Raw genomic sequence first — 26,140 nt, 5'->3', positions numbered from 1 at the left:
CTTGGGACCTGTCATTCATCTTACAGGCACTCACATCGCCTCTGTTCGAGCCCTTAGGGTCCGCCAACCTCAGGCTACTGACCTTCAAGGTAGCCTTTCTGGTAGCGATCACATCTGCACACAGGATCTCGGAACGAGTGTCCCTTTCTGTACGACAAGATTTGTGCATTTTTCACCCAAATAGGGTCATGTTCCAATTAGATCTGACATTTGTCCCTAAGATTAACACCTGGTTTCACAGGGCACAAGAAGTCATTTTACTGGATTTTTGTCCAAATGCCAGACATCCAAGGGAACGACGATGGCATACCTTGGACATCCGGAGAGCTCTTCGCAAATACATCAAACGAACTGCCTCATTCAGATGGATTGAACCTCTGTTCGTTTCATTTCAACCCAGGTCTATGGGAAAGAAGGTATCTCCACCCATCATTGGACACTGGCTAAAGGCATGTATTTCATTGGCCTACGAACACCAGGCCAGGCCTACACCAGACCGTATCATGGCACACTCAACCAGAAGTGCAGCCACCACGGCAGCTTGGGGTACGCAGGCTTTGATTCAGGATATTTGCAGGGTGGCTACCTGGGCTTCTCCTTCGCCATTTATCAGGAATTACAAATTAGACATGTTTGCCTCAGCTAAGGCGGGGTTTGGACGACGTGTGTTACAGCGGTTCTGCCAGCTGAGGGGACCCTGAACCAGTCTGTTTCCCACCCTAGGACGATTTAGCTTGGGTATATCCCATGCTTGGACTCTCCAAGCAGCACACAGAAGAAGGAATGTTGGACTTACCTGAACGTTCTTTCTATGTGCGCTACAGAAGAGTCCAATCCCACCCTGGTACTGGAACGGTCCGGGGTCCAGGACTAATCGATTTCATCAGTTTGGCCACGTCCTCTCCAGATCCAAGTCTTCGTCGAAAAACTGGAGCTCAGCCAGGCGGAAGAGGCGTGGCCAAAGAAATTACAACTCAGTCTCTGGCCAATCAGACAGAATTGAGCCCATGCTTGGACTCTCTTGCAGCGCACATAGAAAGAATGTCCAGGTAAGTCCAATGTTGCTTTCATTAATCAATCTTGGTCCCTACAGAAAACATGCTTAAACTTCTTAAGTGGATTATTTAAACTATCAGTTTCTATCATAATCTTTGTTTTATTTCTGCTGAGAATACATACGCAGACAGATTTCATATATGCACCAGAGGAAAAACTGGCAAAGGAAATTTAGGAACAATCATAAATAGATTAGGAATACTTTCCTTTTCTGTGTGTGTGTGTGTGTGTGTGTGTGTGTGTGTGTGTGTGTGTGTAAATGTAAGTGTAAGAGAAGCTCTTGGCTTTGGACATCAGAAATTGGATAAAAAAGTTAGAGCAATTCTATCAGAGAAAAGAAAAACACTAATACAGTTCAAGGAATCTGATTACAGGCCTTGGTTACAACTGGGTGGAATTGGCAAGCAGGAGGCAGGGTGATGACTCTGTTAGTAACAGTATCACTTTTGAAAAAAATAACCTCTTAATGTGGTTACTTGCTTCTTGGCAAGAAGCCACTGCCTGTTCTTAATTTCCCTTTTTGCTTAATTTGATCCTTGAATTTCACATTTTCCTAACTGCCCATCTAGTCTTCTCCACTTCTATAATGAATGTTTAGGATTATTATTATTTTTTTGTAGCAATGTTTGGGGTTGTTGTTGTTTTTATTTGTTATGGACAGCCATGCTTTATTACATAGCTCATGGATGGATGGATTTGTTTGTTTGTTTGTTTCACTTTTCCTAAATACAATTCTCTACAAAACAACAACCCTGTGAATAGGTTTGGCTGAAAGAGTAGGTTGGCCCAGAATCAACATGTGAATAGCAATCGCTGAGGATGGACTTACATCTTGGTCTCCCCAGTCTTAGCCAGAAGTGATTCTGCTCTTCCTAAATGAAAACATAGTCTATATTAGAAGGGGAAGAGTGATCTGGGCCATCATGATTCTAGTATACAATACCTTCAGCCCTTTTCTGTATTAACATTTACATTATTTTCAATCCATCCTCTCCTAAAAGATAAAAGACGTGGGAACTCAGAAACAAAACTTCTTGGTAGCTGCCCTGGCCTTCTGGAAGAAACTCTCTCCCCTAAGATCAATGCTGTCTTTTAGAATGCTATAAAGTCTTGACTTTTCCAGCAAATATTTGGGGGCTAAATATCTTGGAATTTACATTGCTATTTTAACCTAGAGCAAAGTTTCTGATAGGTGGCACACAAGTAAAACAGTACAGTAATAAGTGACCCAAAATAGCCCAATTAGGGTCTATTTGTTTTTGTTGTGTTCTTGTTCTAAAAGAGGCAATGCTGGTATGTTTGTGCACCTTCCTTCCTTCCCCAAAGTGATTATATAAATGCTGCGATTGATCATTTTCTGTTCTGAACTAAACAGTTGGATATAAAGCAGGGGTGTGTCCCACCTTGACAACTTTAAGACTTGTGGACTGGTGAATTCTGGGAATTGAAGTCCCCAAGTCTTCAAGTTGCCATGGTAGGACACCCCTGGTCTAGAGCAAGGGTCAGCAACCTGTGGCTCTGGAGCCGCATGTGGCTCTTTCACCCCTCTGCTGTGGCTCCCCATCACTCAAAATATGCGTCACAACCCCCAATGTGTGATACCCGCCGGCACATGATTTATTGAGCTTTTCAACCCCCAGTAGGCCAACCATGGATAAATCCAAGAAAAGAAAAGTTTCAGAAGAAAACAGAACATTTAACTCTACATGGGGCTCCCCTTGAGGAGCACCCGGAGGCTCCAACTGGTCCAGAATGCAGCAGCGCAGGTAGTGACGGGAGCAGCCTTGCGCTCCCATGTAACACCGCTCCTGCGTGAGCTGCACTGGCTCCCAGTGGTCTTCCGGGTGCGCTTCAAGGTGTTGGTTATCACCTTTAAAGCGCTCCATGGCATAGGGCCTAGCTATCTTCGAGACCGCCTGCTGCCACCAACCATCTCCCATCGACCCGTGCACTCCCACAGAGAGGGCCTCCTCGGGGTGCCATCAGCCAAACAGTGCAGGCTGGTGACCCCCAGGGGGAGGGCCTTCTCTGTGGGGGCACCTACCCTCTGGAATCAATTGCCTCCAGAGATAAGGAGAATCCAAGACCTCAGTGCCTTCCGCCGTGCCCTTAAAACCTTCCTTTTCCAGCAAGCCGGGCTGGCCTAATTTTTAAAGTGTTTTTAAGTGTTTTGTTTATTGTTTTTAATTAATGGGGCCAAATTTATATATGTATATTTTAACTGTATTTTAATATTTGTACTTGATGTTTTTACTTGGCTGTTCACCGCCCTGAGTCCTCAGGGAGAAGGGTGGTATACAAATTCAAAATAAAATAAAATAAAATAAAAATACATATGCTAGTTTTGTGGCCGCTCAAGAAATAGTCAGGTACGGGAAGGGTTTTGTGGCTCCCGGTGTTTTCTTTTTCTTTGAGTGTTTAAGATTGCAGACCCCTGGTCTAGAGGGTTAAAGAGTGTCCATCTGTTCCATAAAGTGTTGCTTGAGAAGACAAAACAGCCAGAAATTAGTGGATGGCTTGGTCTTTTGTCTCACCATTGGCAGCTGACAGAAATGCTGATGAGGTGACAATGAAGAAAACATCTGCTCCCCTGCTGGATAGAAGAACATGGGCAAACCTTATTATTCTCTTTAATAGAATCTTGTTAAAGAAATAATAAGTATCCTTTCCTAGATGCATATCAGCAATTTAACCTACTATTAACAGATACTTGAGGCAATATATTTATATATATGTAAAATAATATTTCAATTCTGCTGCATACAATGTGGGCATCCATCGGCTGGAGTTAATACCAGACAGTCTAAACAAGTAGAAGAAAACAGCAGAAGTGATTTTAATTTGTGCAATTGTTTATAAAAGACAGATGTGGAAAGTTTATTATTAATTAAGCGCATCCCATGTGATGTGTGAGAGGAAAAACATTGCGTTTAGCATTGCTAGTGTATTTGCTTCACTGAAAATCACATTGCGTGTTTCCTGTTGTATAGATCTGTATAGCTTCAAAGCCGGGTATTTTAAGAGGAACTCTATACATAGATACATTTGTGTATATTTTACTTCAAAAGGAGGCCACAATGGTTATAGGAAATGGGATTTTTCTTTATAAGAATCTGAAGTCTCATGTTGGGACTGAGAAACGGTGGGTGAGCAAAGACCCTCTAAAGAATTTAATATCTGAATAAATTTGAATCTGAAGTTACGTTTTGGTTTCCTTTTCTTTTGTTTTTCCATACTGTCCATCGTGACTCTTTCACATTACTTCTCCATATGGCTGAGCTGAATATGAACCGCATAGTACAGTGGTTTTTCAGCCTTGGGCGATGGTGGTGGTGGTTGTTAGGTAATACATATACAACATGAAATCACAGCTGCCAGTTCTTTAGCTGGCTTTCATTCGCATGGAGTTTTTCCCAAGAACCTAGGAGGTTGAAATGTATCAGCATAATAGATCCAAGCATTGTGGCGTTTTGTAATTGACAGATGGAAATGTTGTCGATGTGCAGTTTTTCGAAGTGCTGGCAAGGCTTTTTGGTATGGTACCCAGTGTGTCAATAACCACTTGGGACTACCACAGCCAGTTTATGCCATAATCTTTCCATTTCAGTTTTCAGGCCTTGATTGTTTGTGATCTTTTCTATTTCTTTGTCTTCTACTATCTCGTGGTCATGCCGCACCAATTATTTATTTATTTATTTATTTATTTATTAAATTATTTATTTATTTATTAAATTTATATGCCGCCCCTCTCCGGAGACATTTTCTTCTTTTCAACCACAGACAAAAGTGGTGTATTATGCACCAGGATTGTCTTAAGTTTGTATTTGTAATTATTAGTTTCTTGTAGCTTTGATCTAAAGCTTACACCTTATCAGGGCTTCCAAACATCTAGTTTCATTTTCCCATTGCCATTTGCTCTTTGCAGAATTTTTAAAAATCTGCTTTGTCTTTTTTTTTTTTTTACTGCAAATGTTAGCATTATATCCACAGTTATATAATATGTGAAAACCTGTGCTTACTTTCATTTACTAGTTGTTAGTACTGCTTTCATTGAGGAGTAGTATCCTTGCCTTGTTGCTGGCATAAAACTCTACAGTGGTACCGTGGTACTCAATTACTCAACTGCTTTGAAACTCGTCAAATTTGGTACTCAACATATTTTGACGTGAATATTTTGTCCTGGTATTCATCGTTTGTTTGGTACTCAACGTACAACCTAAAATGTTAGTTGCCTTGTGACTCATTACATTATTCCTTATGGGAAAATTTTGTTTGGTACTCATTGTTTTTCATATCGTACCTCCCAGAGCCAATTAATGATGAGTACTGAGGAACCACTGTAATTTTATTTATGGCTTTTAAGATGTCATATTTTGTTGGATTGGGCATGCAGATCAAGTGGCAAGTAGGGATTCACAAATTGCGAGTTCATAAATGGGAGCATATAGTTGTCATCTGAAGAAAACAACTTTCAGTTTTGGATTAATTTTTTTTTAATTTTATTTTTATTGCATTTTTTCTCTTTACATATCTCTATTACATATTTAACGATCTGTGACATTATTCATACAGCGAGAATCAATATTCAATACATTATATACATTCTATTTCTAAACATTCTATTCCTTTATGTACATTTCCATTCCTTATTTCTATTATCTATCTATTCATACCATTTCTCCCATACTGCATAATATTCCGAGTCATCCTTTCCCTTTAGCTCTAGTGTGAGTTTATCCATTTCCGCGCAATCAAAGCTTTTGATTAATTTTTAAACAGAAGATGGACATTCACCAATACATATTTTCCTATTACTTTCAGTGCAAGGTAGGCACACTGCATGCCTGTAGACTGGCTTGAGGGGGGGAAAAAGAGGAAAACTACATATTTAGAAGAATTAGGGAAAACAGATGACTCTTAATTAAAAGAATTTGTCAGCACTCCAGAAGTTTATTTCAAAATTTATTGCCAAGCTTTCAGAGTCCCTTCATATTTTGCTTCCCGTGACATATTTCAAGGAAACCAGAGTGTGCTGTTTTTAAACTTGATTATAGGTTGAATACTGCCAAGTAATTATCTGCCCAGAAATTGCTTTTCTTTCTCTTTTTTTCCCCTCCTTTTTTCTTTATAAGTATGCATGAGAGGAAAACTTGCTCAGAGTTGCTAGTATAATTAACCATTTCAGGCTGGCCAAGTTTCTACCTAATAAACATTAGATTTCGCTTACATTACCTGCTATAATCTATAACTTTATGTACGTTTCAGTCTGGCTTCACAACTTATTGAAATTCTGACCACTTCTTTACTTTTATTGTGAGTAGGTCCTAAATTACGTTTAGATGTATTTTAAAATGTGGTAGGTTTATTAATCTAGTAACTTATTAAATGATGTAATTGATTATCGGTTATTAAATTGATATACATTATGTAATTAATTACAAAAATAAATAACTCAGTGTAGCAACATACTGTTAAATTTCAGCTTTCAACTGAGAATTTGAGCTCAAATAAAAAAGAATTCAGTTGACCAGTTCAACAAAGTTGTATTGAAGGTAGAGACGCATGATGGGAGAAAATTTGCAGACTTGCTTGCGGGATGAGACAAGTTGGCCCTTTAAAAAGGGCTCTGCTACATTGAACCAATGTGGGTCATTGCCGCAAAATGAACAGTGGAGAAGAACAGGAAATAATGAACCCCAGAAGAACAATGGTGCATGACAAAATTGATGGACAGGAGAGCAATGTGTCATAGAAAACAATGGAACTTGCTGACAGAGTTAATGAGGGAGTGGTGGTACCTGAGCAGCCTATCCTGAGATACTGCCCAGTTGTTAGTGGAAGTCAAGGATATTGACAGAGAAGAATCAGGGAGTTGGAAGTCAATTGGGAGCCCATGGCACCAGCCACTGATTGAGGAGGTCCAGGATGCTAATAGTGAAATCAGAGCTGGCTGAAGACCTAGAAACAGTGAACCAACTCACAGTAGATGGCAAAAAGAGCAGGAATCTCCCAAGCACCACACCCTCTAAATCCCCAGAAAGCCAAGTCATGAGTCTTTCCCAGGACAACAGTTGAATGGTGACTCTTAACAAGCAGCAGCAATTTTCTTCCAGAAAGATTCCTCCCACATCCCAAAAGCTGGAAACCCTGTTTATTGGACCGTTCTGTGTAATAGTAAGGATCAGTGCTGTGGTCTTTCACATTCAACTGCCAGACACACTGAAAACACATCCAGTTTCCTATCAGTTCCTCCTAGTCCTGCAATTTTCTTTTTTATCCTTTGCGCATAGCTGTGTAAGAACTCTTGGTGCTGGAATATTGGAAGGAGTCTTTGATGCCTAAGCTATCCGACTAGCTACTCTGTCAGTTTCTGCACCTGCTAGCAGTTCTAAATGGGAGAGGACGTTGTTTGAGGAGAGATGGGGCGGGGGCACTTTGCACAAATGAGAGAGGACCTGTTCCCATTGAAGATGTGAGGGAGAATTCTATGAATTCCTGGCAGAGAGACAGAAGAAACCAACATTCCCCTTTCCTACTATCCTTAATCAGGAAATAGAGGGAAAGAAGCCTGAAAACGGAAGTAAAAAATAAGAGGAAGTGCTTCGTCTGATTTTTTTTTTTTAAAAAAATTGGAAGTGCAAGAAATGGCGTGATATTCTCCAGCTACCCACAACCAGAAAGAGAAAGGAAGCACTTGACTTTCTGAAGTCAGACTCCCTTTCTGACCTGCTTTCCATTGTTTCTGAGTTTCTAGCTCCTGGTGACTCCCTACCTTGGAGATGATCACTGCTTTTTGACTCCTAAAGTGGTTTATTTGAGCTCCCCTAGACCAGACTTCGGAATTTATGACTAGCATCCCTGGCAGTCTCTCTTCAGATACCCCGTCTCTCTGCTACAGCACACGGGCAACGCTCTCCTCTGCTGCAAACATACTCTTGCCAGATTTACAACCTCTAGTGTATGTGTTATCTCTTGTTTATGCTACCTTGTTGAATTGATTTACAGTTAAGCTAATAAAAGTTCTGAGAACCGGTATGCTATTCATTCTTGCCTGTTCACAGCTGGACTCGCAGGAGGAAGAAGCCCAGAGCTTAACCTGTGCTCTGAAGCGTAGATTTCTGACTCTTTTGCACTGCAACAGGGATCATTTGTTCATCTCGAGGCTTCATTCTTGTCCGCAGTAAAGATGCTAATCTAGCTGAGTTGTGTCTGGGAGTCTTCTGCCAAGCCCAGCTGAGACCTGAATTAAGTGTTTGATTTATTACCAAAACTGGGTGTGAAGCCTGAGATGAAAAGGAGTAGCTCTGGGTTTGTATTGATTCGGAAAGTACAAATCAGATAATATTCACTGAACTAATTTTTCCTTGTTATTTAAAATATGGTCCCTCCTCTTTTTTTTTTTTTTTTTTTGCCACACAATCATGATCTACTATTTTGGCCTAATAAACTGTTCTGTAATTACTTGTTGCCGAGATTTTTCTGTTTTGTTTCATGTACCTCAAAACTTTCGATTGAATCCCTTCCACATATTAAGGGGTAATGGTGTCCATGTTGTCCATTGCCCCTTGCATTTTTTCTGCATTTTACTTTTAGAGAATTCTATAGCTTCTCTCCTGAGTCAGTCCTGTTTGCCAACAACAATGATGTTTTCACTAATTTGGAAGAGGCAGTATGAATTGGAAGTATTGTTATATTAACTGAACTGATACAGCATGTTTCCAAGTGTAAGGACTTCATTCAAATATGGTCTTTCTGATTATGTGTATCTGATATTCCATCTCAGATTAAAAAAAAACACAAATTTCTGATGACCTGACGTGCACTGATAACATACCACAATTACTAATCTTTTGAGAACATCAATAACAACAACAGAAATAGTGAAAGGTAGAAGGGAAGAAGGCAACAGAGCTCTTAAGAGGTCTCTCTCCAAGAATCTCAGCGACAGCATAAGAAATTGGATCTGGAGCTCCAAGCTCTCCTCCCCATTGATTTTCATACATCTGGAATTGTAGGTAGGTAGGATAGACAGACAGACAGACAGACAGACAGACAGACAGACAGACAGACACTGCTAGATAATAGATAGACAGACAGACAGACACTGCTAGATAATAGATAGACAGACAGACAGACAGATACTGCTAGATAGATGATAGATAGATAGATAGATAGATAGATAGATAGATAGATAGATAGATAGATACAGGTAGGTAGGTAGGTAGGTAGGTAGATAGAAAGACTGATAGACAGACTGATAGACTGATACAGACAGACAGTGCTAGATAGATGATAGATAGATACCGGTAGATAGATAGATAGATAGATAGATAGATAGATAGATAGATAGATAGATAGATAGATACATACATACATACATACATACATACATACATACATACATACATACATGGTGAATCGACTTAACCATAGTGGAGCCCAGTATTTTGATCATAAATTACTGTGATCGTAAGTCGGCATCATGTGGCTGACTCAATTTTAAAATCGTTTTACAATGGTCATAAAGTGAATCACGCAGTTATTAAGCAAATCCATCATATCCAATGGATGGGTTTTGCCATTTTCTACTGGAAAGTGATGAAAACCCCCATCATAAATCATGGTCATGTGATCACGGATCACTACAATGTTTCTAAATAAAACTTTGGTTTCACTTGGTACACTCTACACTGAGTTTGTGAGTTTCTGGCTCATTTATTTTAGACATCAGAAGCTGCAAACGTTAATTTTATTTTTCATGTAACCAAATGTGACAAATAAGAGAGGCTGATGTTAGATAGTAAAGAAGGGGTTTAATTGAATAGTAAGGACAGAGCAGAGTATCACTTGCAAAGTGAGATATGCTTCATCTTTTTCTAGCAATATTTGAATACTTCCCACAAACTGCTCTTAACATTGTAATACTGAGTAGAGTTACAAAGATAGAAGGAAATTATCAAAAAGTTAAACAATTGTCTGCAGTTTTCCAGGTTTAACCCAGTGAAATTATAGAATAAATGGGAAGCATGGAAAACACAGACAAAGGAATAGAGACACATTAATCTTTCATTAATGACTGTATGAGATGATGGTGATATGAACCTTATTTCTTTAGCTCTAACAAAAGGCAATCATTACTCTGCAGAATTTCAGAATAAGTAATGGCATTTTATTTTCCACCTTATTTTCCAGAATTGAGGTTTTTCCTGCAGCCACAGTCAGCCATTCAAAATCCATAGCTCTTCAACGTTTGCCAGCAATTGCAATATTTTAAATTTGATGACATAGCTGCAAAATTGATTCAGATCTATTCTGTTTGTAACCTAGCAGTCCTTCCTATTTGTTCCAACCCAATGAAACCTTGGAAAGAATTTACAGTACGCAAAGGGACTCCATTAGCAAGATTACTCTCTGAAAGCAGAACAGAACTAAATGTGGTGTGCAAGGAGAAGCCAGCAAAAGCAATATAGAGTTCAAAAATAGGTTGGATCAAACCAGGAGCTGTCAAAAAATAAAATGAGAGGGGAAAAAATCACAGTGCATCACTATGGGAGAAACAGTTGGGCAACGGCTCAGAATATTGCTGGCTGTTCCATTCAAAGCTCTACTCCATCATTGTCATTTACAAATCTACACATAATTCAGAACTCTAAATTTGGGGGGGGGGGGTTTAATAACCTCAAACAAATATAACCGATTTTGAAGTCAATTTTCCCCTTGCTCTATTTTACACAAATGGAAAAAAAAATTATGACCAGTTGCTTTTTTGGCTTCTAGTAATTTTTTTGAGCAAGTTAATCTAGATGAGCACTTTTAATATGATTCCTATTCATTTAAAGTAGCTTTTTAAAAAAAAATTACAGAAGAGTTCTAAACTCTCCATAAAACATCTCTTTCAAGTACAGCTTGACTTTATGGATATGTCCATGTAATTTTACAGCAACTATACAAAAGTGGTTTGTAATTGCCTTCATCGGGGGAGGTGGGGTGTTGGGGTGTTGTTTTTTCTTACTTCCCAACCTAGCCTATAACCCCAAAAGTCCCTGGAGGGGTCTCATTCAAGAGGCCCAACCTGTATGGCTTCCAAGCCAAGACAAGGTCAGCCATTTGCTGAGAGAAATATTTATAGGTAGCCCATAAAATGGTTCTCAACTTCCTTCATTTATAAGGAGTGACCTATTAAAGTTAGAGATAGAATTTACCAGACAGTCTTGATCTGATAAGTATACAATCTGGAAATCATACCTGCTGTTTTTAAAATACCTTTTAAGGTTCCTATTAATCATACTTGTCAGGTGGGAAAATGTGGATAAAATCTTATTTAAAGCTTATATTAAGGAGCTATCCTATAGGTATTTCTAACATTCAGTAAACATCTTCAGAGATTAAGAGTTTGAAAGTTGGACTCCTATTTGATCATTGTGAACGCTTACGTGAGAAGCTATATCTAGTCTGTGAAATTGTGGGAAAGAGAATACTGTCATAAGAAAACTAGTAGTACAGGTAGTCCTCAATTTACGACCAACTGAGCCCAAAATTTGTGTTCCTAAGTGAGACAGTTGTTAATTGAATTTTGCCCCATTTTATGACCTTTCTTGCCACCATTGTTAAATGATTCAGTACAGTTGTTAAGTTAGCAACACATTTGTTAAGTGAATCTGGCTTTCCCCATTGTTTGCTTCAGTGGTGAAATCCAATTTTTTTTACTAGCAATTCTGTGGGCGGGGCTTGGTGGGCGGGGCAGGGGAAGCAAAATCCCCATTCCCTCCCCACTCCTGGGGGAAGGATATTGCAAAATCTCCAGTCCCACCCCACTCTGGAGCCAGCCAGAGGTAGTATTTGCCAGTTCGCCGACCTGCTCAATTTCCGCTACCGGATCTCCAGAGCCTGTCAGAACCTGCTGGATTTTACCCCTGCTTTGCTTATCAGAAGGTCATAAAAGGTGACCCCAGGACTCTGCAACTGTCATAAATATGAGTCAGTTACCAAGCATCTGAATTTTGATCACGTGACTATGGGGATGCTGCAACAGTTGTGTGAAAAACAGTCATAAGTCACTTTTTTCCAGTGCCATTTTAACTTTGAATGGTCACTAAACAAACTGTTGTTTAGGACTACCTGTATTTTGAATTATTTCAGCCATACTGTTTTGAGATTTTGTTTATAATCTCATTTATTCTGTCCAACCAAACAGAAATGTTGGAAAGAAATTAAACAAAGCAACTTTATCTGCCTATCCACTAGCAAGCTAACTCTCCAAAAACAGAACAAAAGTAGTATCAAATATAGTGAAATGGGAGAAACCAACAAAAGGTACATTTTGCTTGAAAATGTGCTGCGACTGTTTGGGAAGGTAGATTAAAAAAATTCTAAGAATACTTCTCAATGCTTTCCTATGGCAATGTCTCAGGAGGGTTGCCGACTCATCCATCCTAAGCCCTCTTTGTTCAGGTGACCTAAAGCAGAACTTTTTTTTAAGGGACTGGAAAGAATTGCAGAAGATACACTCTGCACAGTTTTTCTGACTGTTTAACAAAAAAAACCTCATCAGTTCTGTTTTGTTTGTTTCCTGCTGGAATATTGTCCTATATTAAAGCCATGTAGGTGTTTTTGATTTCAATTTAATGCTACTGTAGTTTTTGCTTTGTCGTTTATTTATTACTCTTTTGTTACAGTTGCTTTTATTACATTTTGATTTGTCTTTCAAAGCAGATTAAACTGAGATAAACCCTCCCTTAAAATAAGGGAGGAGAAATAGATGGAAATTAATTTTTCAAGGCAAGATGATTATGCATGGTAGAGAAGTATAAAGAAGTATAGAGTGGTATATAAGTCTACGTTCTATTGCTGTTGCTATTTCTTCAAACAAAATCTAAATACAATTTTATCAGATAGATGGGCCTACTAAACAGATGACATTTTGATCACGGTCATGCTTGGAAATGAGTGGATATTGTAAGGTAAATCAAGAGCATTGCCTGAGAAATAGAAACCTGAGGAATACTAATTAAAGTGAAGCATTTGTTGTGAAAAGAGATTAAACATTCCAGTACGTTTTACACAGGGGTGGGTTCTACTTATCTTTACTACCGGTTCGTATCGCACCCGCACACTTGCTGCACCTACCTGCGCTCTTCTGTGCATGCACAGTTCATTTATGATGGTGTCCGGGTCAGTGGACGGAGCCTTTCGCCGGTTTTGCAACCAGTTCTTGTGAACCAGTCCAAACCGGGGGCAACTCACCACTGGTTTTACAATGGGAATTAGGAAACTGTAGTTAAAGATACTTTCTTACTTGTCCATTGTCATTTCCCAACATGCAACTCTCAGAATTTTTTTTTTTAAAAAAAAGTCCCCTGAGTGCTAACAGAAATTTTAAGAGATTTGTTGCTATATAGTGACATGGCGGATATATCTCTTGCTATGACCTCATGCCCCCCATTTCCTTCCATAGCATGAAGCTTTTTAAAAACCTCTAATTTGCTCGGGTATAACATAAGGAAGGAAGGAATAAACTTTTTTCCTGTAATTGGGAGTTAAAAGTATGGAGTATTTGTATGTCTAACTCCCAATTACCAGAAAAGCTTTGATGTGTAAGCTATTTTTAAAGTAAATAGCCACAACACCTTATAGCTATACTGTACAGTTAGTGCTGGGAGCTAAGATAGAATGTCTGGCTGTAACTTCCATGGGTGTTTTCAGACAAATTTAATGGCACCTTTGCTAGAACCATTTCATTTGAATGAACTTTTACCTCCAAAACAAATGAGAATTGGTCTTGTATGTGCCATATTTGGACTTAACTGTTTTATATAGGCCTCTCAGATATTTTATAGTTCAAAAGCAAAACAAGAGTTTCCAACATATGTTAAGGTGGGCTTGTAATGATGGAAGAAGACGTAGAAAGTCCCTTACCCTGGACAACATAGTGTCTTTGTAATTTAAATATCCTCTAGGTTTCCAGGGCTAACAAACATTTTCTTCTTTTAAACTTCTACCTTTGTCTTACTGCAATCCGACACAGCACTTCATGTTGCTCACAATTTGAGAATAGATTTAAGAACCTGTTACTTATTTATTATTATTTATTATTTATTATTATTGAGATGCATAGCTCCCAGGTGATGCTTGCATTCAGAAAATGGGTGTTGAAGACACTGATGAATTGAAGGCTACACTATGGCTAACAGTTACTAATTCCTGTTTATATCAGTCTCCTATGAATTGCTCATTTATACCTTTCCAAATTCCGGTCCAATTAAAATAAGGTATTATTTTTTAAAAAAGGAAGAAGAGCCTTATATGAATATTTATTTATTTATTATTTATTACATGTATTTATATGCCGCCATTCTCCCGAAGGACTCAAGGCGGCGAACACAAGTTAAGAAACAAGTACAATAAAATCCCATTTTAAACCAAATAACTAATTAATAGTAAATAATAAAACCCAGAATCAGAGTCAGCCTATTTGTTTGAACAGCCAAGTCTTCAGGTCCTGACGGAAGGAACGGAGGGAACGGAGATCAGCAGCCGTCCGGAGCTCAGTAGGTAATTCATTCCAGAGGGTGGGAGCACCCACAGAGAATGCCCTACCCCTATATAACAGTTTGTGTTTAATGCAGTTCATACCTGAATGTGACAAAGCCTTGTTAAGAATGATTGAAGTGAAGCATAATAGTTGCATTCTGCTAACAGATAATAAAAATGTATTTGGCATTATCTCTAGGCTGTACTTTTGATCATCAACTTTCTCCCTGTTCTTTTTTAAACCATTTCTTACTTTCAACGACGTCTTTTGTACTCAGGTATTAATGGTCCTTCATTTTATAAAAATGGTTTCGCCGATAAAAGCGGCAAAATCTAACCATTTTTCCGCTCTTATCGCATCTGCAGAGAACCGCCCAGCCGCCCTGTTTAGGGTGACCCACTCCCTTCTTCGGGGGGGAGTGCGGGAAGATCCCTTGCAAGGCCGCGCTGAGGATTTTGTGCAAATCCTGCATGATAAAGTCCCTCGGATTCGGGATGGCTTGGACTCCGATTGGATGAGTCCAGGGGAGGAGACAGGGGCAGGCCTTGAGAATATTATCTGGGAGGAGTTTGATCCTGTGGCTCCCGAAGATGTGGACAGGGTTCTGGGTAGGATTAGTGCCGCCACATGTTTATTGGACCCGTGTCCCTCCTGGTTGGTACTGGCCTCCCGGGAGGTTACACGAGGCTGGCTCCAGGGGATTATAACTGCTTCTCTGAGTGAGGGTGCCTTTCCCGCCGCCTTGAAAGAGGCGGTGGTGAGGCCCCTCCTCAAGAAGCCTTCCCTGGACCCGGCTGAATTAGTTAACTACCGTCCGGTCTCCAACCTTCGTTTTGTGGCGAAGGTTGTTGAGAGTGTGGTGGCACGACAACTGCCCGGGCACCTGGATGAAGCTATCTATCTAGACCCGTGCCAGTCGGGCTTCAGGCAGGGGCACAGCACAGAAACGGCATTGGTCGCGTTGGTGGATGATCTCTGGAGGGCTCGGGACAGGGGTTGCTCCTCTGTCCTAGTCCTATTAGATCTCTCAGCGGCTTTTGATACCATCGACCATGGTATCATGCTGCGGCGGTTAAGAGGGTTAGGAATAGGGGGCACCGTTCTGCGGTGGTTCTCCTCCTTCCTCTCCGACCGCTCGCAGTTCGTGTTGGCAGGGGGGCAGAAGTCGACCTCGAGGCATCTCGCATGGGGAGTGCCACAAGGGTCGGTCCTCTCGCCCCTTCTGTTCAACATTTATGTGAAGCCACTGGGTGAGATCATCCGTGGTTTTGGGGTGAAGTGTCATCTGTACGCTGATGATACTCAGCTGTACATCTCCACCCCAGACCACCCCAACGATGCCCTTGATGTGATGTCTCGCTGCCTGGAGGCCGTGCGGGTCTGGATGGGGAGGAACAGGCTCAGACTCAACCCGTCCAAGACCGAGTGGCTGTGGCTGCCGGCGTCCCGATATAGTCAGCAGGTGCCATCGCTGACTATTGGGGGTGAATCTTTGCCCCCCACAGAGAGGGCTCGCAATCTGGGTGTCCTCCTGGACGCACGGCTGTCTTTAGAAGAGCATATGACGGCCGTGGCCAGGGGGGCCTTTTATCAGGTTCGCCTGATCCGCCAGTTGCAGCCCTTTCTGGACCGGGACGCCTTGCGCACGGTCACTCATGCCCTTGTCACCTCCCGGTTGGACTATTGTAATGCTCTCTACATGGGGCTCCCCTTGAAGAGCACTCGGAGGCTCCAACTGGTCCAGAATGCGGCCGCGCGGGTGGTTATGGGCGCAACTCGTTGTGCCCGCATGACACCCCTCCTGCGCGAGCTGCACTGGCTCCCAGTGGTCTTCCGGGTGCGATTCAAGGTGTTGGTTACCACCTTTAAAGCGCTCCATGGCATAGGACCCGGGTACCTTCGAGACCGTCTTCTGCCACCAATAGCCTCCCACCGACCAGTCCGCTCCCACAGAGAGGGTCTCCTCAGGGTGCCATCAGCCAAGTTATGTCGGCTGGCGACACCCAGGGGGAGGGCCTTTTCTGTGGGAGCCCCAGCCCTGTGGAATGAACTGCCCCCGGAAATACGCAAGATCTCCGACCTCCGAGTGTTTCGTTGCGCACTGAAGACCCTGTTGTTCCGCCAGGCAGGGCTATCAACTTAATAATTTTAATTGGGGTATTTTAAATGTTTGGGGTTTTAAATCGGCCAAATCTATGTAATTATTTTAATTTTTAATTATTGTTGTGTGTTGTGTTTTTAAATTGGCTGTACACCGCCCTGAGTCCTTCGGGAGAAGGGCGGTATAGAAATAAAATTATTTATTTATTTATTTATTTATTTATTTTATCCATTAAAAATATTGATCCTCATGCTTTTTTAAATAGTGACTACAACCAGTCTATTTTAGGGTGCTGCTTTGGGGTCACTAGTATGGAATAAAATTGTCTTTAAGACACTTTTTTAAAAAATTTGATTTATATGCCGCCCTTCTCCGGAGACTCGGGCGGCTTACAATGCGTTAAGCAATAGCCTTCATACTTTTATATATTTTTATATAAAGTCAGCTTATTGCCCCCACCATCTGGGTCCTCATTTGAACTCATTCAGTTCACACTGAACATTCAAAATATTTTACTGTTACAGAAAAGTTAATGGGGGGAAAAACTAAAAGGGATTTCTTCCTTTTGACAGTTACATATTTCGTGAGCAGCAATATCAGCAATTCTCTTTGGTAGGTTGTTTGCTCATGTCTGAACTTCTTTACGCTTCCCACATCAGGAACCCAGGCATTATTTGTAACAATTCCTTCCTGTTGCTTTCTTGTTCTGCTAGAACGGGCAAGATTTTTCCTCCCTCCAATGTAGAGTTAGTGTCTCTCTGGGGTACGTTAACTAAATAAAAGTTCAGTGTCCACAGACCATCAGTCTTACTCTGCCCCTTATTCACCCTTCCCATCACCCGCCCACCTTCAAGCTAATCAACCCAACTCCGGAGGCTTTGAAATGTTTAGTAAGAAAACAGTTCTGTTTTGACAGACAGCAATTACAGCAGCTGGCTGAAGGCAGATTTTACAGCTCTTTAGGGGATCCCTTATGAATAGTAACTGAAGTTGATGTACTTTTATACAACAGGCTCCTTGGTTCAGATCGAACAGTGTCTCTCAATGGTTGCCTATAGACTTTGGGAGAAGAACTAGAACTATCACAGAGTAACCTCAGACTGCCTCTGTAGTAAAGTCTGTGATATGAGGCACCCTACCCTCCACCAAGTAGCTGCCCCTCTCGGTTGAACCAAATTTATTTCCATAAGTACGTTCTTGATTTCCCAAGCTAAAAAAGTAATTGAGGTTATGTACGCAACAGCTGTCATTAATCTTTATTGTTGCAACAACTTGTTTGCTCAGGTGACCCGTGGATTCCAGCATTTACCATCCATTTGTTCTCTACAATTATTGGAAGAAACCGTTAGTCGTAACACCTAAATATGCAAAAGCAGTGCAACGAGCCACCAAACACCAGGAATAATCACTCTTGAGCTTGCTGGTTGTGTAAATACTAGCTCATCCCTCTCTCACATACAGGTTGACAGGAAATATAGCACTTGTAATTAAAACTTCTGGGTCTGTTTTTATTTTAGTTCTGTTTCTTGAAATATCCTTTTGGAAAATTCAGTGATTAAAACTTTAGTTCTTTGTCTTAAAAAAAAATCTTTCTTGTCATGGTGTTCATAGACTCTTAATCTTTATTGATCCCCAGAATTTAATTCTTGTTTCAAGAATATGTTACTCTGTTTTTCAGTTAACCTCTTAACCTGTGTCCAGGAAAAAAAAAAAATCAGCATGATTTCTGTTAAAGCATGCATCGTTCTCCTGTGAAGTTGCAGGAAAGAGAAAAATTTCTGTTGCTCCTTTGAGAATTCTTCTGCAATCAGATGAAAAAGCAATTATCTTTCTAAGAAACACTGGCACCACGTGAAATGTATTAAAATTGATCCCTTAGAGTCCTTGTAATAAAGTTTGGCTACCATGCTACAACAAACTTAATGTGTTCTTGTTGTAGCTGTATACTGTTTCTTTTTGGTAGATTGAGAAAATGTATTCAATCTTTAATGCTAATTAACAAAGAATTATAAATATCTATATACTGTGGTTTCCTGGAAACATTTTTTGTTTTGTTTTAGGATTTTAGTAAATGAGGACAACTCAAACTAATGGAAGGCTGAAATAAAGATTATGTTTTAAACATATTAATGCATTTAAATGACCCTAGTCCCTAATGATGGGTTTCATTTTTCAGTATTGCTATCTAGGAATGCATCAGTCCTGGCTACAAGAACCTCGTATTAGGATTTGGGCTGCAAGGAAGTTTTTGGGGTGTAGTATTTGTATTAGTATTTTCTACTTTCTAAATTATCCCATTTTGATCAGCACTTACAACAATTTACCACATCCTAACTGAGTTCTTGACAACTCTATAAACAAACCATTTAAATGTTTTTTAACATAGCTTATAGGAATCACATATATATTAAGAGAAATGAAAAGCTTTCTAATAAATTGTCACATTTATTTACATATTGTATATAAATGTAGCCCTCTTTATTGCATACATGCACACACATGCACAGAGAGAGGGGGGGGAGGGTTGGAGTGACTGATTTATATCCTTTATGTAAGAATAGTGAAGTATGTCCTTATGAAAATACATTTTTGTTCTGCACAGCAGTCAAGATCTTATCTTAAGAGTAAGAATATTGTATTGATTTAACAGTTTTAAAAAGTCAAGTTACTAGCAGCCAAAGTACAATTTTTTTGTGTCACAAATTTTCTGTACTGTCTTGATAATAGATCCAACATATAGGTTTTCTTAATGTAGTATTAAATGTTTGCCAGTCTACTTGATGGGCATATAGAGTATTTTAAAAGTTAGCAGCTGTAGGATGCGAACACCAGCAATAAGTTGCACCAGTGTGGTTCAGACCTATTATTTCACTTAAATAATTGTAAGGCTGTCCAGGTGTCTTAATGTAAAAGCTGTTCGCTCAGACAGGAAATTGTATCTTGTTCTGAGGTTTATTTTGTAATAAAATCCATAGACCTGAGGAATGGAGCTCCTGGGCCATAAATCATTTTATGAGTGGACTGTTCTGACCTCAGGCCATTGAATTTTTTTCACGTCATTGCACTGTGGGAATAATAGAAATGTAACCAACACATGGGCTTGACCCTTGATGTATCTTTAAGTAAGAGACCAGTCTATAAAGTCATATCTGAGATGTCTTTGTAGTATTGGTTACACATCTGAAGGGACTCCCTCAGTGGCTCTACAGGGAGTTCAGACTTCATCAGTATCTAGATAGTTTTTCCAGAAATGTGGAGGTGATTCTTAAATAGTTGTGGTTTTTTTAAATCCAGAAATAATTCATGTCTAAGGTTTCATATAATTCCAACGTTTTCATTATAAATGAAAAATATTTAGCTGGGTCCCTGTACTACTATTGCCTCTTCTGACAAACATCAATTATAATTTATAGTAAATATTCAGACAGTGAAATAGATCTGCAATATGGCAGTCCTTTGAAATTATTTAATAAGTTGTTGAAAATGTTTAAAATCTAGAAGATGCAAAATTATTTGGTTTTTTTAAAAAAAAAAAAAACATTTAAATGATTTGTACCGCTTATGTATGTGTTTTTGGAACCTAGAGCTCAGTAGCATAATATCTGGGGCTCTGAAAAGTAGATTCAGGAAACATGTAGACCATGGATTTTCCAGCTGTATTTTAAATGTGAGCAATGTTTAAAAGATTCTTAAAACATTATGCATATATTATTTGCTTAATTTAGCTGTTAGGCAACTAACTAACAAATATAAAAACCTCTAAAAGCAGAAATAGAGCTAGACACATTTCCTAAGGAAGCACAATCAGTTGCTTAGAAGTTACATAGAAGGTTGTATCCCAGGTGCCCAGCAATTGCTCCTCTAAAAATGGGTGAAAACATGAGCATGGAAAAGCAGTTCTGGCCTATTTCATGGAGATGTGATGGAAGGAGAAAAAGAAACTTTTGGAATATATATAGAAATGTTCTGAATTCTAGAAACAACCATTTTCATGGATTCCCTTCCCCCCCCCCTTGCAGATTTCATATCAATAATCAACATAAAGTTGTCCAGAAGGTGGTTTTGCAGGATCCAATCTGAGTCGGTCACCGGGACCAGAGGTTTAGTCTTCAGAGCTTTTGGACTTGTGTGACACATTGTGGTGAGAGAGAAGTTCCCTGAGGATGGGCTCCGGCATGAGTCCGAAAACTCAGAAGACTAAACCTCTGGTCCCGGTGACCGACCCAGGTTGGATCCTGCAACACTAGCCCAGGATATGTATATTTGCCTTTATTCATGAGAAGGTGATTAAAGTAATACAGCTAAAGTAATACAGACTGCCTCCATTTTCACCTTGCCAATTCCATTTGAACAGAATAACAAATCTAGAACATACGTTGCTGCATGGGTAGGCTCAGATACAACTTGAGAAATACCCACAGTTGAGTATTAATCTGTGAGCTGCTTGCAGTAGGACCATGCAAGCAACCTGTGTTATAAGGTACTGCTTTAAAGCTGTGATGACTAAACCTGGTGAAGTAGAGAGTTTCCATGCATTTGCTGCTACCTCGTACACTAATCAGTGGCTGCACATGCTGACAATTTTGTTGAGCAGGAGGAAATATTCAGGCATGATCTCTCTTGTTGAGAGTTCTTTTTCCCTTTGATATTCTAAGAGTTTATATTGCATTTAGTAAAAATGCAGGGCATTTTAAGTTGAAAAATAAACTGAAAATTCTTTTAAATTTAACTTTTATAAATTATAAGGTAAACTTATTATTTAACTTGCATGTAAACTTGTTCTGAGTTTAACTGGATATAGGTTGCTTTAGGAAGCTGTCGATGTGTGCGTGTGTACATACAACTTTCTTGCATAAAGGGGATATCCAGGATATAGTCATATATTTAAAAGGACTGTCAGTTCTCTGATAGAATCTCATTGCTGTCATGAGCTATCCCAATAGATTTATTTAGCAAATACTTCTGCTATAAACTCCAGTGAATGCTAAGCCAACGGGGCTTATAGTTCCCTCAACATATCATCACTTTCAGAGTCCTAAAATGACCATAGCTTTAACTAGATGCATCCTGATATTTTAAAGGGAGCACAAAGCAGGAATCGGCATTAAATTATGAACAGGGCAAGATACATTTGCATATTTTGAGCAGGGTGAGTGAAATTAATCAGTTCTTTTCTTTCTTTCTTTCTTTCTTTCTTTCTTTCTTTCTTTCTTTCTTTCTTTCTTTCTTTCTTTCTTTCTTTCTTTCTTTCTTTCTTTCTTTCTTTCTTTCTTTCTTCTCTTTTTCCAGACAAGAAGCCCTTCTAGCTGCCATTAGTGAAAAAGATGCCAACATTGCTCTCCTGGAGCTTTCGTCCTCTAAGAAAAAAACTCAAGAGGAAGTCGCTGGATTAAAACGTGAAAAAGACCGCTTGGTTCAGCAGCTGAAACAACAGGTACTTTTGCAGCGCTCTGAGGCTTTTAGCTTATCAGGAGCAAATGCTCGATTCCCGCTTCCTCCAGCATCTCTTTCTTCCAGAGCAGAATATCTCAACCTTAGACGTTTTAAGATGGGAGTTGGAAATCTGGGAGTTGAAGTCCACACATCTTAAAATGCCCAAGGTTGAGAGACATTGCAATAGATGACTTATGCTTTTCAAATTTCTCAGAAATGGAAACACCACTACACCAAAGAGCCAGGCATTCTTTTTTCAGTATCTGCTACAGTTAGCAGAGAATTTACTCAGAAGGCTTTCCTGCTACTAGAGTGAGAACCAAAGGCTGTTCTTCTGCTTTCTTTCTTTTTCCTTTTGCTCTGTTTTATATGGATTATGCCCCTGAGCATAAAGTCGCAATATACATGATTCTCAATGAGGTGCCTTCCAGAAGTGTTGGATTTAAATTTCGTTCCCAATCCAGTGGCATGAAGGTTGTCATAAGGCAATTCTTTTACAGTGTAACCTCTCTTAACATTGGTTTCTTTTGATTTTAGATTTATTTATTATTATTTTTGTATCCTTACAATTCAGCATTACCTCCAATATCAAGAATTCTCATTCTGGACAAGTTATAAGTTCTACTGTACTCAGAACTCAGCTGATGATTTCAGAGAAGTTATTTTTCAACTGAGTATGTTTGTGATAGCCACCTTGGAAAAATGAACAGATTCTTATTAGTATTTTTATGGAAAGAAAGTAATACATGGTTGGTAGATTAACATGCTTAATAAGGAGAAGTGTTTATCTTTTCTGCTTTTTGTGTTACCCAACAACTGCACTGATTTTCCTGAGTGGTCCTTGCTTGTGGGTTGTTATACAGCATATGGCTAATTGTGAAGGGGCCGTTTTAGTAAGAGTCCACTCTTTGTGAAATATACTTGGCAGAAAGAACCATTGGGGGCCTAATTTACTATGTTTAGTGCCAACATCCCTTTTTTTTTCTTTTTAAGATTTTTAGTTTTCTTAAGTTTGTTCTTCTGTTGTAGTTATAAGATATTTGATACTCTTGATTTTTTGAAGACATTATTTTCCCTTCGTGGTTTTTAATTAATTTTAGAACCCCTCTAGTTGCTTTTTGCAGGTGAACTTTTGCCATTTTTCATGCATTATTTCCTAAAGAGGAAATATAATTGTCACCATATATTGTCACCTCACAGTAGCTACTACAATCCTTTCCCAAAACATAAGTGGCTTCTCAGCTGGTTCATGATAGAATATAGATTGGGAAACTGATTCCTTATAGGTTTGAAGAATAAATAGGACTGCTTCAGGAATATAATGCGATCTAACGAAGCCCAGATATTATGATGAGGATAAGATAGTATACTCATCACTGAGCCCTACTTATGTACGGTAATAAGTCCCAATAGTTGGAATTACTGTATTTGTATATAATTTAACTATCAAACATGTGTCACAATATATTTCTGTTATGCCTTGTGGCAATGTAAAGTATAATCTGCTGTTCTGCAGATTAATAATGAGAGAAACCAGTGCAAATTGATTTCCCTGTGATACCTTCAATAGTTTAGGTTTCAAAAATTTTGTATGCTCCCTCCACAAGTCACCTTGTTTGAGTTGGTCAGCCTTATAAAATTAGTACAGAAAATAAATGATTAAAAATAAATCTTTAGGAAAAAAAAAGCTGTGGTTTCCACCTTCAACGTGTTTATTGACATTCAGAGAGCTCTTACAGCAGTAAGAAAGTCTAGGAAGAAATAGAGCAGTAATTTGATGCACAGTCAAGTTCAAAGACACAGGTTTTGAACAGGAATGAAAGAACCACAATTTATGGATAAAACTTAATTTCTCTTAGTATGATCAGTAATGGAAGTATTGTGCCAAGTAAGAGTGATAACAACTGCATAGAAAACATTTTTGGATAATTGAACATACCACTGGAATTGGATAAAATTCACAGGAACATTTCAATTCAGAACAACTTCATTAATAAGTACCGTAGTTGTTACAGAGAGTTGCAAAGGTACTAGCAGGACCCTGAAAATTGGGGCAGAATGGAATTACGTAGCTGATGCACAGTACATGTGGTTCTTTTGGAGGTAATGGAACTGGGGTAAGAATTGTGGCTATTGGAAAGGAAATGGTGGTGAGGACACTGTGTGAATGATCTGGTTCTTCATGCTGGAGATGGGAAGAAGAATTAGACTAAGAAGACAGTTGTTCTTGGAATCAAAAAAATAGAGAAGATGATAATGGCTGTCAAACTACATTGCATTTCGGCAGTTTTAGCTGTTTAAGAATCACTGACTTCAAGGCTATCAAAGAGTTCTTGGCTGCAAGGAAGATAAGGATAGTGTGTATCTACACAGTGGGAGAAGAAGACCCAAGGAAAAAAAACCAATACTTTGCTAGCCCTGAGTGTTGGCCAACTAAGCATAATTAATACCCTTGATTAACTCAAAGGGGGAGATTCACTAATATAAGTTATAGCTTAATTTAGCCATCCTCACCATAATAATAACATGAGATGTAATATTATAGGCGGTGACCGTTTTAATCACTGAATAGTAGAAGCACTTGTCAGAAAGTAATTTTCTATTTTACTGCATGTCAAGAATGTCCGAAGTTCAGCAAAGAAGAGAAAAGGGGGAACACTAGATGCTTAAGGTAAATGTTACTTATGTGATTAGCCTCAAGACTGAAAGAGAAACTAATATTTTCTATTTTTGACTTATATAATCAGTAAAATTTGGTTCACAAGAAGATATTCATATGCTGGAGTTTATCTGACTAGATCCTCAATAAATGCATTGGTGGTCAATAAATTTCCAGGCATCCTTGAAAACTGTTGGTTTTAATCTGCAAAACTGAATGTGGCTTTGTTTCTAGAAGACCACTTCCTCCCTGTGGAATTGTCAGCACGTTGAGGTAGGCCAGATCAGGAGACAGACTTTACAAGAACTACTGGCGCTCTACTTTATTGATGTAGGCTATCTATAATAATAGAATCTCGAAAGCCTAGAAGTACAGGGGGTCAAGGTGTGGGGCAATGTTAAGTTTCATTCTAATCTTTCTCATTTCTTCCCAGGTTTGCTCGCTTCCTTGCTCTCTTGCTTACTTCCTATTAGCCTTTGCATTCCTTCTCCAAGGTCTTTTCTGTGGTTCTCTATCAGAACTGACCTGCATACTTGTTCCACTTGAGGATTCTTTCTCTTTTTTCATTTATAGTAGGTAAGATCGGTGGAGATCCAAAGTCAGGCTTTTTCCAAGACGTTCTTCCCTTGATGTCTAACCCTGGCCCATTCCATAAAACCTTCAAGACAAAACTGTTTCACAATGACTTTGGAAATTAGAATAGTCTGCGTCGTTGATGTTTGTGCTAAATTACTATCCTGTTGATTTGGATTTTTAATTTAGATTTTATTGGGTTTTTTTCTTTGATTTTAATCGGGATTTTTTGTTATTGCTTTATAAACCACCATAGATCATTTAGATTCATACAGTGGTATGTAAGCTTAGTAAATAAATAATTATTCCGGCCACATCTGTTTCTGAGAGCACCATTCCTGGTGTGAGTTTACATATCTGCTTTAAATCAGTGAATATATTTTACAAGCCTTTACAATAGTAATGCATCTCAAATAAAAGGTTTCCACTTGGTAACATATAGAAGAAGGCACGTTTGATCTGCCAAGGGAAGAAATTTTAACAGCATGAACACTCAAGCAAATAAAACTGTGCTCTGGAAGCAGAATTACAGTTAACTCTGTAGTCTAACAAATTGAATTTTAATGTAAGAAAGAACTCTTTCTGATTGGGAGGACTGCATCTTGTACAATATGGATATACCAGTTTCACATAGGTTTATTTAATCCGCTCCAAAAGCATGAGTTGTTTTATGGTCTCTCATGATCTCCATTTTTTTTTTATTTTTCTTTTAATCACTTCATACCTAATACAAGTAGTCCTCAACCACAATAGGAACCAGAATTTCAGTGCTAACTAAGCAACACTG

General features: G+C 39.1%; 1 protein-coding gene across 18 annotated transcripts in view; it reads left to right on the top strand.

Moving 5' to 3' along the window:
* ERC1 (ELKS/RAB6-interacting/CAST family member 1) overlaps positions 1–26,140 on the top strand; it is a 149,452-nt gene that overhangs the window by 93,988 nt on the left and 29,324 nt on the right. For all 18 annotated transcript variants that reach the window (XR_015728847.1, XR_015728846.1, XR_015728849.1 and 15 more), the window contains one exon: positions 21,978–22,122. Coding sequence is in view for 10 of the 18 variants with exons in the window: in XM_087873697.1 (XP_087729823.1) it covers positions 21,978–22,122 (145 nt within the window). In the remaining 8 variants the exon portion in view is untranslated. The remainder of the gene's footprint in view (positions 1–21,977; positions 22,123–26,140) is intronic.

The sequence above is a fragment of the Pantherophis guttatus genome, chromosome 7 (assembly GCF_059756535.1).
Source record: "Pantherophis guttatus breed Tessera chromosome 7, ASM5975653v1, whole genome shotgun sequence".
NCBI lineage: Eukaryota > Metazoa > Chordata > Lepidosauria > Squamata > Colubridae > Pantherophis > Pantherophis guttatus.
This window is presented reverse-complemented; position numbering and strand designations above follow the sequence as displayed.